At 55.4% G+C, this 14,351-nt stretch overlaps 1 protein-coding gene across 2 annotated transcripts in view; it reads left to right on the forward strand.

The window, feature by feature from the left end:
• The window catches only part of trrap (transformation/transcription domain-associated protein), a 241,921-nt gene that overhangs the window by 11,752 nt on the left and 215,818 nt on the right, over positions 1 to 14,351 (forward strand). For both annotated transcript variants that reach the window (XM_072481554.1, XM_072481555.1), the window contains exons 2-3: positions 3,188 to 3,361; positions 10,978 to 11,027. In XM_072481554.1, the coding sequence (XP_072337655.1) occupies positions 3,265 to 3,361; positions 10,978 to 11,027 (147 nt within the window). In that variant the 5' untranslated portion in view covers positions 3,188 to 3,264. The remainder of the gene's footprint in view (positions 1 to 3,187; positions 3,362 to 10,977; positions 11,028 to 14,351) is intronic.

Consider the following 14,351-nt stretch of genomic DNA (forward strand, 5'->3'; position numbering starts at 1 on the left):
CCCCGTCCCCTCCAGCCCCCCCCCGTCCCCTCCAGCCCCCCCCCCGTCCCCTCCAGCCCCCCCCCCGTCCCCGTCCAGCCCCCCCCCCGTCCCCTCCAGCCCCCCCCCCGTCCCCTCCAGCCCCCCCCCCCGTCCCCTCCAGCCCCCCCCCCGTCCCCTCCAGCCCCCCCCCCCCCCCGTCCCCTCCAGCCCCCCCCCCCGTCCCCTCCAGCTCCCCTCCAGCCCCCCCCGTCCCCTCCAGCCCCCCCGTCCCCTCCAGCCCCCCCGTCCCCTCCAGCCCCCCCGTCCCCTCCAGCCCCCCGTCCCCTCCAGCCCCCCCCCGTCCCCTCCAGCCCCCCCCCCGTCCCCTCCAGCCCCCCCCCCCCGTCCCCTCCAGCCCCCCCCCCCCGTCCCCTCCAGCCCCCACCCCCCCGTCCCCTCCAGCCCCCCCCCCCCCCCGTCCCCTCCAGCCCCCCCCTCCCGTCCCCTCCAGCCCCCCCCTCCCCGTCCCCTCCAGCCCCCCCCTCCCCCCCGTCCCCTCCAGCCCCCCCTCCCCGTCCCCTCCAGCCCCCCCCCTCCCCGTCCCCTCCAGCCCCCCCCTCCCCGTCCCCTCCAGCCCCCCCCTCCCCGTCCCCTCCAGCCCCCCCCTCCCCGTCCCCTCCAGCCCCCCCCTCCCCGTCCCCTCCAGCCCCCCCCCTCCCCGTCCCCTCCAGCCCCCCCCTCCCCGTCCCCTCCAGCCCCCCCCTCCCCGTCCCCTCCAGCCCCCCCCTCCCCGTCCCCTCCAGCCCCCCCCCTCCCCGTCCCCTCCAGCCCCCCCCTCCCCGTCCCTCCAGCCCCCCCCCCTCCCCGTCCCCTCCAGCCCCCCCCTCCCCGTCCCCTCCAGCCCCCCCCTCCCCGTCCCCTCCAGCCCCCCCCCTCCCCGTCCCCTCCAGCCCCCCCCTCCCCGTCCCCTCCAGCCCCCCCCTCCCCGTCCCCTCCAGCCCCCCCCTCCCCGTCCCCTCCAGCCCCCCCCTCCCCGTCCCCTCCAGCCCCCCCCTCCCCGTCCCCTCCAGCCCCCCCCTCCCCGTCCCCTCCAGCCCCCCCTCCCCGTCCCCTCCAGCCCCCCCCTCCCCGTCCCCTCCAGCCCCCCCCTCCCCGTCCCCTCCAGCCCCCCCCTCCCCGTCCCCTCCAGCCCCCCCCTCCCCGTCCCCTCCAGCCCCCCCCTCCCCGTCCCCTCCAGCCCCCCCCTCCCCGTCCCCTCCAGCCCCCCCCTCCCCGTCCCCTCCAGCCCCCCCTCCCCGTCCCCTCCAGCCAGCCCCCCCTCCCCGTCCCCTCCAGCCCCCCCCTCCCCGTCCCCTCCAGCCCCCCCCTCCCCGTCCCTCCAGCCCCCCCCTCCCCGTCCCCTCCAGCCCCCCCCTCCCCCCCCCTCCAGCCCCCCTCCCCCCCCCTCCAGCCCCCCCTCCCCGTCCCCTCCAGCCCCCCCTCCCCGTCCCCTCCAGCCCCCCCTCCCCCCGTCCCCTCCAGCCCCCCCCCGTCCCCTCCAGCCCCCCCCCTCCCCCGTCCCCTCCAGCCCCGCCCCTCCCCGTCCCCTCCAGCCCCCCCCCTCCCCGTCCCCTCCAGCCCCCCCTCCCCGTCCCCTCCAGCCCCCCCCTCCCCGTCCCCTCCAGCCCCCCCCCCTCCCCGTCCCCTCCAGCCCCCCCCCTCCCCGTCCCCTCCAGCCCCCCCCCTCCCCGTCCCCTCCAGCCCCCCCCTCCCCGTCCCCTCCAGCCCCCCCCCCTCCCCGTCCCCTCCAGCCCCCCCCTCCCCCTCCCCTCCAGCCCCCCCCTCCCCCTCCCCTCCAGCCCCCCCCCTCCCCGTCCCCTCCAGCCCCCCCCTCCCCGTCCCCTCCAGCCCCCCCCTCCCCGTCCCCTCCAGCCCCCCCTCCCCGTCCCCTCCAGCCCCCCCCCTCCCCGTCCCCTCCAGCCCCCCCCCTCCACGTCCCCTCCAGCCCCCCCCTCCCCGTCCCCTCCAGCCCCCCCCTCCCCGTCCCCTCCAGCCCCCCCCTCCCCTCCAGCCCCCCATCCTCCCCCTCCCTGTCCCCTCCAGCCCCCCATCCTCCCCCTCCCTGTCCCCTCCAGCCCCCCCAACCTTCCCCCCCCTCCCTCCAGCCCCCCCCCCCTGCCCGTCCCCTCCAGCCCCCCCCCCTCCCAGTCCCCTCCAGCCCCCCCCCCTCCCAGCCCCCCCCTCCCCCGTCCCCTCCAGCCCCCCCCCTCCCCGTTCCCTCCAGCCCCCTCCCCGTCCCCCCCTCCCCGTCCCCTCCAGCCCCCCCCTCCCGTCCCTTCCCGGCGCCGCCGCCCCCCCCTCCCCTCACCCCTCCCCTCTCCCCTCCCGGCGCCGCCCCCCCTCCCCTCCCCTCCAGCTACCCCCTCCCCTCCCGGCGCCACCGCCCCCCCCGTCCCCTCCCCTCCTGGCGCCGCCGCCCCCCCCCCCCCCCCGTCCCCTCCCGGCGCCGCCGCCTCCCTCCCCTCCCGGCGCCGCCGCCCCCCTCCCCATCCCGGCGCCGCCGCCCCCCCCTCCCCTCCCGGCGCCGCCCCGGCCCCCTTCCCCCTCCCGGCGCCGCCGCCCCCCCCCTCCCCCTCCCGGCGCCGCCGCCCCCCCTCCCCTCCCGGCGCCGCCACCCCCCCCTCCCCCTCCCGGCGCCGCCGCCCCCCCCCTCCCCCTCCCCGGCGGCCGCCGCCCCCCCTCCCCCTCCCGGCGCCGCCGCCCCCCCCTCCCCCTCCCGGCGCCGCCGCCCCCTCCCCCTCCCGACACCGCCGCCCCCCCTCCCCCTCCCGACGCCGCCGCCCCCCCTCCCCTCCCGGCGCCGCCGCGCCCCCTCCCCCTCCCGCGCCGCCGCGCCCCCCTCCCCCTCCCGGCGCCGCCGCACCCCCCTCCCCCTCCAGGCGCCGCCGCCCCCCACTCCCGGCGCCGTCGCCCCCCCCTCCCCCTTTTCCCCACCTGCGCCGCCGCCCCCCCTCCCCCTCCCGGCGCCGCCGCCCCCCCTCCCCCTCCCGGCGCCTCCGCCGCCGGCCCCCCCTTCCCGGCGCCCCCCCCTCCCGGCACCCCCCAGTCCCGTCCAAGCCCGCACCTGTCCCGCTCTCCTCAACCACCTCCACTCTGTCTCTGCCCCGTTAACACAGGAAGCGTCTCAGTCTCAGAAGAGATTGCATTACCTTGGTGTGAATCTGTTCTGAAACATATTTATTTGCAGGGACCTGTGACTGCTTTTAAACAATACTGGGGGAAGAAGTCTCTTCCAAATCTGTAGGCGATACGCCTTCAAGCAAAATGGCATTCGTGGCAACCCCTGGGGCAGTGGTGGACCAGACCACTTTAATGAAGAAATACCTGCAGTTTGTGGCTGCTCTCACAGACAGCAACACACGTAAGTTATTGAACTTTCTCTCACCTCTGGTTTAAATTTCCGCAAGATAGTTCTGGAATACGGAACAATTTGGGAACAGGAGGTGGCCAGTCAGCTCCTGAACCTGTCCTGCCATCTACCTGCCTTAACTCTGCTACATAACTCAACGTTGCTCAACACCCACAATTTAGACACTAAAAACAATGAAATACAAATTAGCAGTGGAAGAAAATTGACAGTTCAGCAAGTACAAGTAACACTGGTTAGATGGATTTGTTTAAAGTCAGAATAATAATCTTTAGTGTCACAAGTAGGCTTACATTAACACTGCAATGAAGTTACTGTGAAAATCCCCTCGTCGCCACATTCCGGCGCCTATTCGGGTTCACAGAGGGAGAATTCAGAATGTCCAAATTATCTAACAGCACGTCTTTCGGGACTCGTGTGAGGAAACCGGAGGAAACAAACACATTTACGGGGAGAATGTGCAGTCCCCGCACAGACAGTGACCCAAGCTGGGAATCGAACCGGAGACTCTGGCGCTGTGAAGCAGCAGTGCTAACCACTGTGCTACCGTGTTGGCCACAAATAAGAAAATAGCCAGAACAGACACGACAAACAAACCAAAGCTGCTCTTGTCCACAATTTTGGAACCGGACAGACCCTTGAGCCGACGTGCTTCCCATCCGCTCTCCACCGGATAAATATTGGCCAGGCCGGCATAGCAGGAAACCTACCTGCTCTTCTTGGAGATGGGATCATCGGATCTTTTACATCGCCCGAGAGGACAGCCTTTCTTTAATTGTCTGAAATACACATCAGGCGTGGCAGCATTCCCTCTGCCGTGCTCGTGCTAGGGGTTTGGATGGGGGAAAGTTGGTAAGGTGTATCCAGGATGCTGCCTTATGCCGCAACATGTGGATGGTCCAACTAGGGAAAGGGCAGTACTGGATCTGGTATTGGGGAATGAGCCTGGACAGGTGGTTGAGATTTCAGTTGGGGAACATTTTGAGAGTAGTGTCCACATTTCTTAAGTTTTAGGGTAGTTTTGGACAGGGATGAGGGTAACCCTCGCGTTAAGGTGCTAAACTGGGGAAAGGCAAATTATGATAACATTAGACAGGAATTGAAGAATTTGGATTGGTGGCGGGCTGTTGGATAGAAAAACAACATCGGACATGTGGGAGCCTTTCAAGCAACAGTTGATTAGGATTCGGGAAAGTCACCTTCCTGAGAGAATGAAGGATAAGCATGGGAAGCTTAGGGAGCCTTGAATAGTGAGGGATATTGTGAACCTCGTCAAAAAGAAAAAGGAGACTTTTTTACAGTCTAGAAGTGTGGGAACAGTCGAAATCCTTGAGTATGAAGAAAGTAGGAAGGTACTGAAGCGGGAAATTAGGAGGGCAGGTGGGGTCATGAAATGTCCTTGGCAAGTAGGATTAAGGTGAATCCCAAAGCTTTTTATTCATATGTAAAAAGCTAGAGGGTGGCCAGGGAAAGGATTGCACCACTTAAGGACAGTGGGGGGAATTATGCGTTGAACCAGAGGAAATGGGTGAGGTACTAAATGAGTACTTTGCATCAGTGTTCACCAAAGAAAGTGACTTTGTGGAAGATGATTCTTGGGTAGGGTGTGTGGACAGTCTGGATCATGTTAACATCGAAAAGGAGGAAGTATTGGGTCTTTAAAAAGATATTAAGGTAGATAAGTCTCCTGGGCCAGATGGGATTTATCCCAGAATACTGAGGGAAGCAAGGGAGGAAATTGCTGAGGCCTTGACTGACATCTTTATATCCTCAATGGTTACAGGCGAGATCCCAGTGGACTGGAGAATAGCTAATGTGGTACCGCTGTTTAAGAAAGGTAGCAGGGATAATCCTGGAAACTATAGGCCGTTGAGCCTCACGTCGGTAGTAGGTAAATTATTGGAGAGAATTCTTAGGGACAGGATTTATATCCATTTGGAAACAAATGGACTTGTAAGTGATAGACGGCGTGGTTTTGTGAAGGGAGGCCGTGTCTCACTAACTTGAGGTAACAAAGATGATTGATATGGGGAAGGCGGTGGATGTTTACATGGACTTCAGTAAAGCCTTTGACACGGTGTCTCATGGCAGACTGGTACAAAAGGTGAAGTCACACGGGATCAGAGGTGAGGTGGTAAGGTGGATACAGAACTGGCTCGGTGACAGAAAGCAAAGGGTAGCATTCGAAGGGTGTTTTTCTGAATGGAAGGTTGTGACTAGTGGTGTTCCACAGGGATCTGTGCTGGGACCTCTGTTGTTTGCAGTGCACATAGACAATTTGGAGGAAAATGTAGCTGGTCTGATCAGTAAGTTCGCGGATGACACCAAGGTTGGTGGAGTGGGAGATAGTGTTGAGAATTGTCAAAAGATACAGCTGGACATAGATAGGTTGGAGGCTTGGGCAGGGAAATGCCAAATGGAATTTAATCCGGACAAATCTGAGGTAATGCATTTTGGTAGGTCTAACATAGAGGGGAAATATACCATAAATGGCAAAACTCTTAGGAGTATAGAAAGAGAGATCTGGGCGTGCATGTTCACAGATCTTTGAAGGTGTCAACACAAGTGGACAAGGTAGTCACAAAAGCATACGGAATGCTTGCCTTCATTGGACGGGGCATCGAGTATAAAAACTGGCACATCATGCTACAGTTGTATAGAACCTTGGTAAGGCCGCACTTGGAATATTGCGCACAATTCTGGTTGCCACACTACCAGAAGGATGTGGAGGCTTTGGAGAGGGTGCAGAGGAGGTTTACCAGGATGTTGCCTGGTCTGAAAGGTGTTAGCTATGCGGAAAGGCTGAATAGACTCTGACAGTTTTCATTAGAAAGACGGAGGTTGAGGGGTGACCTGATAGAGGTCGACAAGATTATGAGGGGCATGGATAGAGTGGATGGGCAGGCACTCTTTCCCAGGGTGGAGGGGTCAGTCACCAGGGGGCATAGGATTAAGGTCTGTGGGGAAAAGTTTGGAGTATATGCGTGAGGCAGGTGTTTTATGCAGAGGGTGATGAGTGCCTGGAAGGTGTTGCCAGGGGAGCTTGTGGAAGCAGATACATTAACGGTGTTCAAAAGGCATCTTGACAAATACATGGATGGGATGGGTATAGAGGGATACGGCACAAGGAAGTGTTGAGGGTTTTGGCCAAGGTTGGTCTGACTGGTACAGGCTTGGAGGGCCGAAGGGCCTGTTCCTATGCTGTATTGCTCTTTGTCCTTTGTGCGCTGGAATCTATCAGCTTGGGTTTTGCTTAACCTGATTTTAATTCTTTCAGCGGTGTTGCGAATTAGGTTGTGCCAAAGAAAATTGCAGCCATGTTTTCTTTCACTTTAGGGCCTAATCATTGTGAAGCTTCTATTGAAACTGTACACGACTCATTTCCATGAAATAATGTTCAACAAAATATGCTCCTGTCAGCCTCAGTACGGCTACTGAGGCTGGACAGGAAATTATGGGCACACGTCATCCAGACTGTTGACTGGTGGCCTGTTGAGGGCTGCGAGAAGACTCCTCGAGAGAGGCTCTGAAATGGTTGTGGGGGTTGCTGGCGGGGAATGGTGCGGGGCGCGGGAATGTGTGGAGGTCTTGGCAGGCTCTGGGCGGTAGACTACAGTGGGGATGGGGGACATGGTGTGGGGGCGGTGGACACGGGAATCGTGTCCGGGTATATGGGGTGGTCGGGGGGGGGGGTGGGGTGCGTGGGTATGGTGGAGACCTGTCTCTTCTCTCTTTTTTCCCCCCCCCCCTCCACGCCTCTGTCTCGTCACCCACCCACCCCCGTTACGGTCTCCTGCTGCATTCCAGGGCCAGCTTAGCCAGATTTTCCATTATTCCTTCTACCTGTGCTATTTTGCTCTAACTATTTATATCTCCTCTGTGCCTCCGTCACATATTTTAATTTATTTCACCATTGCCTCATTGTGCCTTGCAGCGTTATTGGTTCCGTCATTTCATTTTCTCATGTCCACCTAAGCGCAGACTCCTCTTCCTGGCAGGTTTCACCATTTCAGATATTTGCAAATTGGAATAAGATGTCATTTATTTGTCTCATTTGCTTTTGGAACCCTAATTAAGACCTGTAATCGAGGAGTATTGATCTGTAACATCCCCCAATTCTGTAACATCCTTCAATTCTGCAGCAGGGCCATGAATGTTAACCCCACATTCCTCGCTTCCACAGAACCTTACTGGCCTGCTGAGTGTTTGCAGCAATCGCTGTTTTTATTTCGGCCTGCCTGCAGGATTTTGCTCTCCGCCTTCACACTCGGTCCCCAAAACTGGCACTGAAACATAAACTGGGGCAATGACTCCAAAAGCACGGGGCAGCCTTTGAGACTGAGACCACACAGAATAGTCATGCTGTTTTCAAAATAAAACAATTATCAATTAAATGGGTGAGAAACTATTGATTTAATTTGAAAACAATACATGAGACACTGATCAAATGATCTATTCTAGTGATGTTGGCAAAAGGATACGTATTGGCCGGGACATGGCGGGGGGGGGGGGGGGGGGGGGGGAGGCGGACTCCTCTGCTATTGATACATAGGAGCAGGAGGAGGCCATTCAGTCCCTCGAGCCTGTCCTGCCATTGAATTAGATCATGGCTGATCTTTATCTTCACTCTATCCATCTACCTTGGCTTCGAATTCCTTTCTGCCTTTAACCATCGTCTGTATTTTGTGTGAGAGAATTCCCGGGGTCTGCCACTTATACTTTTGTGTGAAGAGGTGAGCGCCTACTGTGAAATGAAATGAAAATCGCTTGTTGTCACAAGTAGACTTCAATGAAGTTACTGTGATAAGCCCTTAGTCGCCACATTCCGGCGCCTGTTCGGGGAGGCCGGTACGGGAATTGAACCGTGCTGCTGGCCTGCCTTGGTCTGCTTTAAAGGTAGCTACTTAGCCCAGTGTGCTAAACCAGCCCCGGGTCTACTGCCCGGAGTGACCTGGCTCTGATTTTAAGGTTATGCCCTCGTGCCCGACACTCCTCCTACCGGGAGCAAAAGGCTCTCTATCCGCCCTCTCGGTTCCCTTTCAAAGTCTTGATCAAATCATCCTTAATCTTCTGTTTTCCAGGGAATACGAGTGGGCAATCTCTCCTCGCCGTGAAATCCTCGGAGTTCTGTCACCAGTCTGAGTGCTAAGTCAGAAGCCTATTTTTGTTTTTGAAACAAGGATTTGGGGATCTTTGGGCCTCCGAAGGTTGCGGGGGGGTACCTGAACGATGGCACCTCTGGCACCGCAGAACTCCCTCAGCGCGAGCAATGGGTGTCTCTACCTTGATTTTACCCTCGGACGCCTGGAGCGCGACTTGAATCCACAACCACCTAACTCTGAGGCAAGGGTACTGCTTACTGAGTCACAGCTGACACCCTGCACAGGTTCCAAAGAGCCGCGTTTATAACTGTGAAACGTGCATGAGGAATCTTAACCAATGGAAGTCCATTGTTACTGCTCTGATTTTGATCGGGAAAGTGTCTGGTTTAGTTGGTAACTTGTTGCGATACAAAATCCTGCAAAAGTGTTTGGAGGGATTGAATATGTGAACATTTTCTCCAGTCAGTGGCAAAAACAATTAGCAGTACAGAAAGCAAGTCAGTTTTGTGGTTGATTTCTGAATTCATGGCTTTTTGTTTTAAGTATTCTCCTTATGCCATCTTGTTGCAACGGCTCCACTGTCTTTCTTCGCCCTTGTAAATCAGTTATAAGTCAGTAAAGCCGATCCTTAAAAATTCACGTAGAGGCTTCTGTGCCGTGATTTATCAGATACTGGATCAGTTTTCCTGCAGCTTTGGCAGTCTGGTCTTTGAAATTACTACTGGCTTCATTCACACAGTAAAAGCAGAGGATGCTGGAAAACACTCAGCTGGTTAAGCAGCGTCTGTGGCGAGAAAGAAGATTAATATTTCGGGTCAATGGCCTTTCATGTTTGAGATTTGAAGCAAATACAGGGCCACTGAAAAAATGGGCTGGTAAAGGATAAAAGAGCGTTGTAGAGGGTCAGAGTGATTAAATGACGGAAGGGGTGAGAGTATGAGGTCTGTTATAGTTTGAAAGTAAGGGGGTCTAGTGAGGTGAGGTTTTTCTGTTTCGTAACCCAAAGAGGTTTAACTTCTAACCCTGTAACTCCAATAAGCCGTTGCCACGATTGCCCTGCCTGTTATTTTGAGCCATACTGGAGGGCCCTGGATTTGGACATGAAGAAAATGCATGGCCAAATTGTGACTTTCTGTTTGTAAGTCTTAATTAATGTCTGTACCTCACCTGTACATTTGTTATCTCATTGATGATTTTGGCAGACTAGTTCATTTAAGATGCCTGTAATTATAATTGCCACCGTGTTTGTACTGGGGGGGGGGTTCTCTTGTTCAAGGGTGGTGGGGGGGGGTGAACATCATCGTGGCACACGGTCCTAATATTTAAAGGCGTTTTCTTGTGCAGGTAGGAGGAGGAGATGTAAATGTCCTGACTTTTCCCTGGGGAATGAGTGTAGTTTGCATGTGTGTTACGCAAATTCAAATATCTTGCAGTTTGCCAAGATTTTTTTGTATGTGAAATTATAGAATCTTGCAGCGAAGAAGAAGACCCTTCGACCTGTGCTGGTGTCAGCTCTCTGAAAACGTTATCCGTCTGTCCCACTCCTCAGCTCCTGCCTCCCCTGTCCTGCAACTTTTTCTCCTTTCTGAACATATCCCATTGCCTTTAGAAAGTTATGATTGAATCTGCTGCCACTCCCCTGTTGAGCAGTGCATTCTCAACATCGTGGCAGGCTGGATCTGAAACAAAAAAGGCTATTTGGCCTGTTCAGTCCTCTGATTACTGATGCTTCTGTGAATGGAAGTAGTTTCTCCATTGTTAACCACTCTCAATTTTAAACACCTCTCTTAACGCCCCTCTTAATATCTCTGTTCTAATGAGAACAATCCAACCTTCTCCAGTCTCCACAGAACTGAAGCCCCTCATCTCTGATATCATTCTAATACATCTCCCTCTGCACCCTCACCACAGCTTTGCCACCCTTCCTAAAATTAGACACCGTACTGCAGCTGAGGCCTAAGCAATGATTTATAAAGATTTGGCGTAACCTTCTTGGTTATTGCACTTGCCTCTATTTCTGAAGCCAAGAATGTTTTTGAACAGCATTTGGGATTGGAAATATGGAATTAATAAATTACTGTGCGATTCAAATTTGAACATGGTGAAATGTGATACTTCATTCAAGAAAAAATGATGATGTTTTTGATAATTAACAGAATGAATCAAAACAGAAGCAAAATGATGGAGACAAATCGCTAGAGCCCTGCCGAATATTTTAGAAGGTGGCTCAGCACGTGTGCGTGTGTATATGCGTGCGTGTGTATATGCGTGCGTGTGTATATGCGTGCGTGTGCTGGTGTGTGCATGCATCTGAATGTGCGAATGAGTGAGGTGTGTCAGTGTGTGTGTGTGTGTAAATCGGTGTGATTGTGAAGCTGCCTTCTGTTATGGGCGATGTTAGTAAAACTGATAAGATCTGATTGCTTCTGCCTGACCATATAGTTGGAAACAAAGTCGACAGTGTTATTTTCAGTCCTAAGTGATTCCTGTTTTATTTTTTTATTGCAGCTGATGAAACCAAATTGAAAATGATGCAAGAAGTCAGTGAAAATTTTGAAGTAAGTTTCTTTTGTTGGCCCTGTTTATATAAAAAAAAAAAAAAAAAAATCCTGTCTGTGGTCCTTTTAAATCGAGGGTCTTGTTTTTATGACCGTGTTTAAAAGACCTGGACAAGGCGAGGAAAGAAACTGGAGTCACGTAGTTACTTACAGCTCAGAAACTGACCGGTCAGTCAGAACTGGGCCAAGCCAGTCCCACCTCCCGTCACCTAGCCCACTGGTGGGCAAACTGTGACCGGCCCCTCTGGGTTCTGAGTGTGGCCCACGAGGCGGGATTGTTGCCTACGTGCAAGGTTGCCACATTCCGCTGATCTCCACCTGCGTAGTTTTACCTGCCGGTATGACTGAAGTGATACGCACGTGAAAACAATGGCGAGTGAAGTGTGTGTGCTGATTGCTCACAACATTGACTGTGAAAGCCACGTGCCCCCTCTGCTGCAATGTAAATGTTTATTTTTACCATTTGAAGTTGACGATAGTTTTATTAATATAAAAATGATTTTAAGCATTTTCTATAACTCGTTATGAAACATTTGGTGTGTATTAGATGCATTCAATCTTATTCATGGGGCCACGGTTGGTGAGCGAGCTGACTTTGCGACCCACAGAGGTGAAGGTGGGCCACTTGCCAACCTCAGTTGCCCTATCACTGATCTTGCCCCATTAGTATCTCCCTCAATTCCTTTCTCCCTCACGTTTTTCTAGCTTTCTGTTAAATGAATCCATGCAATTCACCTCCGCTCCTTCCTTTGACAGTGAGTCCCATATTCTGACCATTCGCCGGGTAAATTTCCACCAAGTTGCTTTGGTGATTAAATTGTATGGACACCACTGTGCACCATTCTGCAGGCGTTAACAAGAGTCAGCTGTAAACCTGGGTGTCTGTTGCTCTTGTGAATTATATATTGTGAGAATAGAGTTTTGGATGGATTTTTAAAAATATATTTTTATTGGTTATCAATTGTATTTATAGCAAAAAGGAAAAGATTAGAAAACACAGGAAACATGTATAGACACCTGAGGCATATTAACAGCACTCTGGGCGTAGCCCCCCACCTCCCCCCACCACCACCACCACGAACAGGTCCTCAAAGAAGCTGGTGAATTCCCTCCATGCGGAAGCCTTTTCCCAGATCCCCTGATGGAGAATTTTATTTTTCCAATTTGTGGATTTCCGCTAAATCGGACAGCCAGTCCACGGCCTTGGGTGGCGCTGCCCATCTCTGGCTGGTGATCAGGGAGGCAAAGGCTAGGGCATCTGCCCCTCTCTCCGTAATGAGCTCTGGCTGTTCCGACACCCCGAAGACCGCCACCAGCGAGCATGGCTCCACCCTCACCCCTACAACCCTGGACATAGCCTCGAAAAGAAGGTGGTCCAATCCCCGACGGGTCTGGGGCAGGCCCAGAACATGTGGACATGCTTGGCCGAGCCTCATTCACTTTTGTTCTCCATTTGCGGAATGAACCCGCTCATGTGTGTTCTGGTCAAGTGTGGCCTGTGCGCTACTTGAAAATTAAAAAACAATATATATAAATTCATTTTTCCAATTAAGGGCCAATTTAGCGTGGCCAGTCCACCTACCCTGCACTTCTTTGGGTTGTGGGGACGAAACCCACGCAAACACGGGGAGAATGTGCAAACTCCACACGGACAGTAACCCAGAGCTGGGATCGAACCTGGGACCTTGGCGCCATGAGACTGCAGTGCTAACCACTGCACCACCGTGCTGCCCTGCCTGTGCGCTACTTTTAGCTGTGTTAGGAGCTATCCTCGTCCTATGCTGTGCTTTGAGTTCTCCCCCCATATCCATGCCCAGCTCCTCCTTCCACCTTTTTATTGTGTGTCGTCCAGTGGGGCCCTTAACTTCTCTAGCATTCGTCCATACATGTCGGCGCAGTTGCCATCCCCCAATTTGGCTGATGCGAGTAGTCTTTCCAGTAGAGTGAAAGACTGTATCCGGGTAGCTGGGGAGATGTTGTGTTCTACTTGTGGAGGAAGTTCCTCAGTTGCAGGTATCGGAGCTCGTTCCCTTTCAGGAGCTGGAGCTTTTCTGTTAATTCCTCTAGGGTCGCTGCTCTAATGTCTACGTACAGGTCCTTTACCATCACCACTCGGTGACTGTGTGGAGTTTGCACTTTCTCCCCGTGGGTTTCCTCTGACTCCCCCTCACAGTCCAAAAGTGTGCAGGTTAGATGGATTGGCACACTAAATTGCCCCTTAGTGTCCAAACAAAAGGCTAGGTGGGGTTACGGGTATAGGGTGGGGGGATTGAGCCTGGGGTAGGGTGCTCTTTCGGAGGGTCGGTGCAAACACGATGTGCTGAATAGATCCCTTCTGCACTGCAGGAATTCTACTCTATTCTATGAACAGGCGTCTGATGTTCACCGTTAGTTGGCTGCTCTTGACGAATCCCGGTCTGACCTTGCGCGACTACCTCTGGTTGCAACTCTCCAGTCACCTCGCCAGGGTCTTCTCCAGGATTTCGATTCAGGAGTGAGATGGGTCAAATGACCCTCAGCCTGTTGGGACTTCGTTTTTTCGGGGATCGATGATATCGAGGCTTGTGCCAGCGTGGGTGGCAGGGTCCTGCTTGACAGCGAGTCATTGAACATCTCATGCAGGTGCGGGGCCAGTGCTACCGCGAGCCTTTAATATAAGTCGCAACTAGAATCCGTCTGCACCCGGTGCCTTCCCCGACCTCATCCGTCTCCGCGATCTACCCCAGTCCTAGCGGTGCTTCCAGTCCCTGTTCCTTTTCCTCCTCGACAACTGGTATGTCCAGCCCATTGAGAAAATGTTTCATCTTCGAGTCCCCCTCCGGGGGCTCAGAGGTGTACAGTCCCCGGTAGAACGTCGCAAAGCCTCGTTGGTTTAATTTGTCTCTGTGACTAGCCTGTCATTCCCGTCCCTCATCTGTGCCATCTCCCTCGTGGCTGCCTGCTTTCTCAGCTGGTCAGCCAGTAGGCGCTGACCTTGTCTCCATGCTCCCATCAGGTCCCCCGTGTCTGGCAGAGCTGATTCACCATTTGCCCGGTGGAGAGCAGGTCACATTGCATTTGTAGTTTTTTTTCCTCTCCGCCAGCAGTTCCACGGTCGGGGTCGTTGTGTACAGCCAATCCACATCCAATATGGAGTTGATCAGCGATGTCTAGCTGCCCTCTCCTTCCGGTTGTTAAGAGCTTTGTAAGCTAACATTCCCCCCCCCCCCCCCCCCCAAACAACCCAATCACTGTCCTCAGTGCCTTCCAGAATGTGGAGGGTGCGCTGTCCCCATTCTGGTTGCAGGGTACATACCTGTCGATGGCTTGCGACATTTGTTCGCG

This window comes from Scyliorhinus torazame, chromosome 17 (assembly GCF_047496885.1).
Source record: "Scyliorhinus torazame isolate Kashiwa2021f chromosome 17, sScyTor2.1, whole genome shotgun sequence".
In the NCBI taxonomy this organism is placed as follows: domain Eukaryota; kingdom Metazoa; phylum Chordata; class Chondrichthyes; order Carcharhiniformes; family Scyliorhinidae; genus Scyliorhinus; species Scyliorhinus torazame.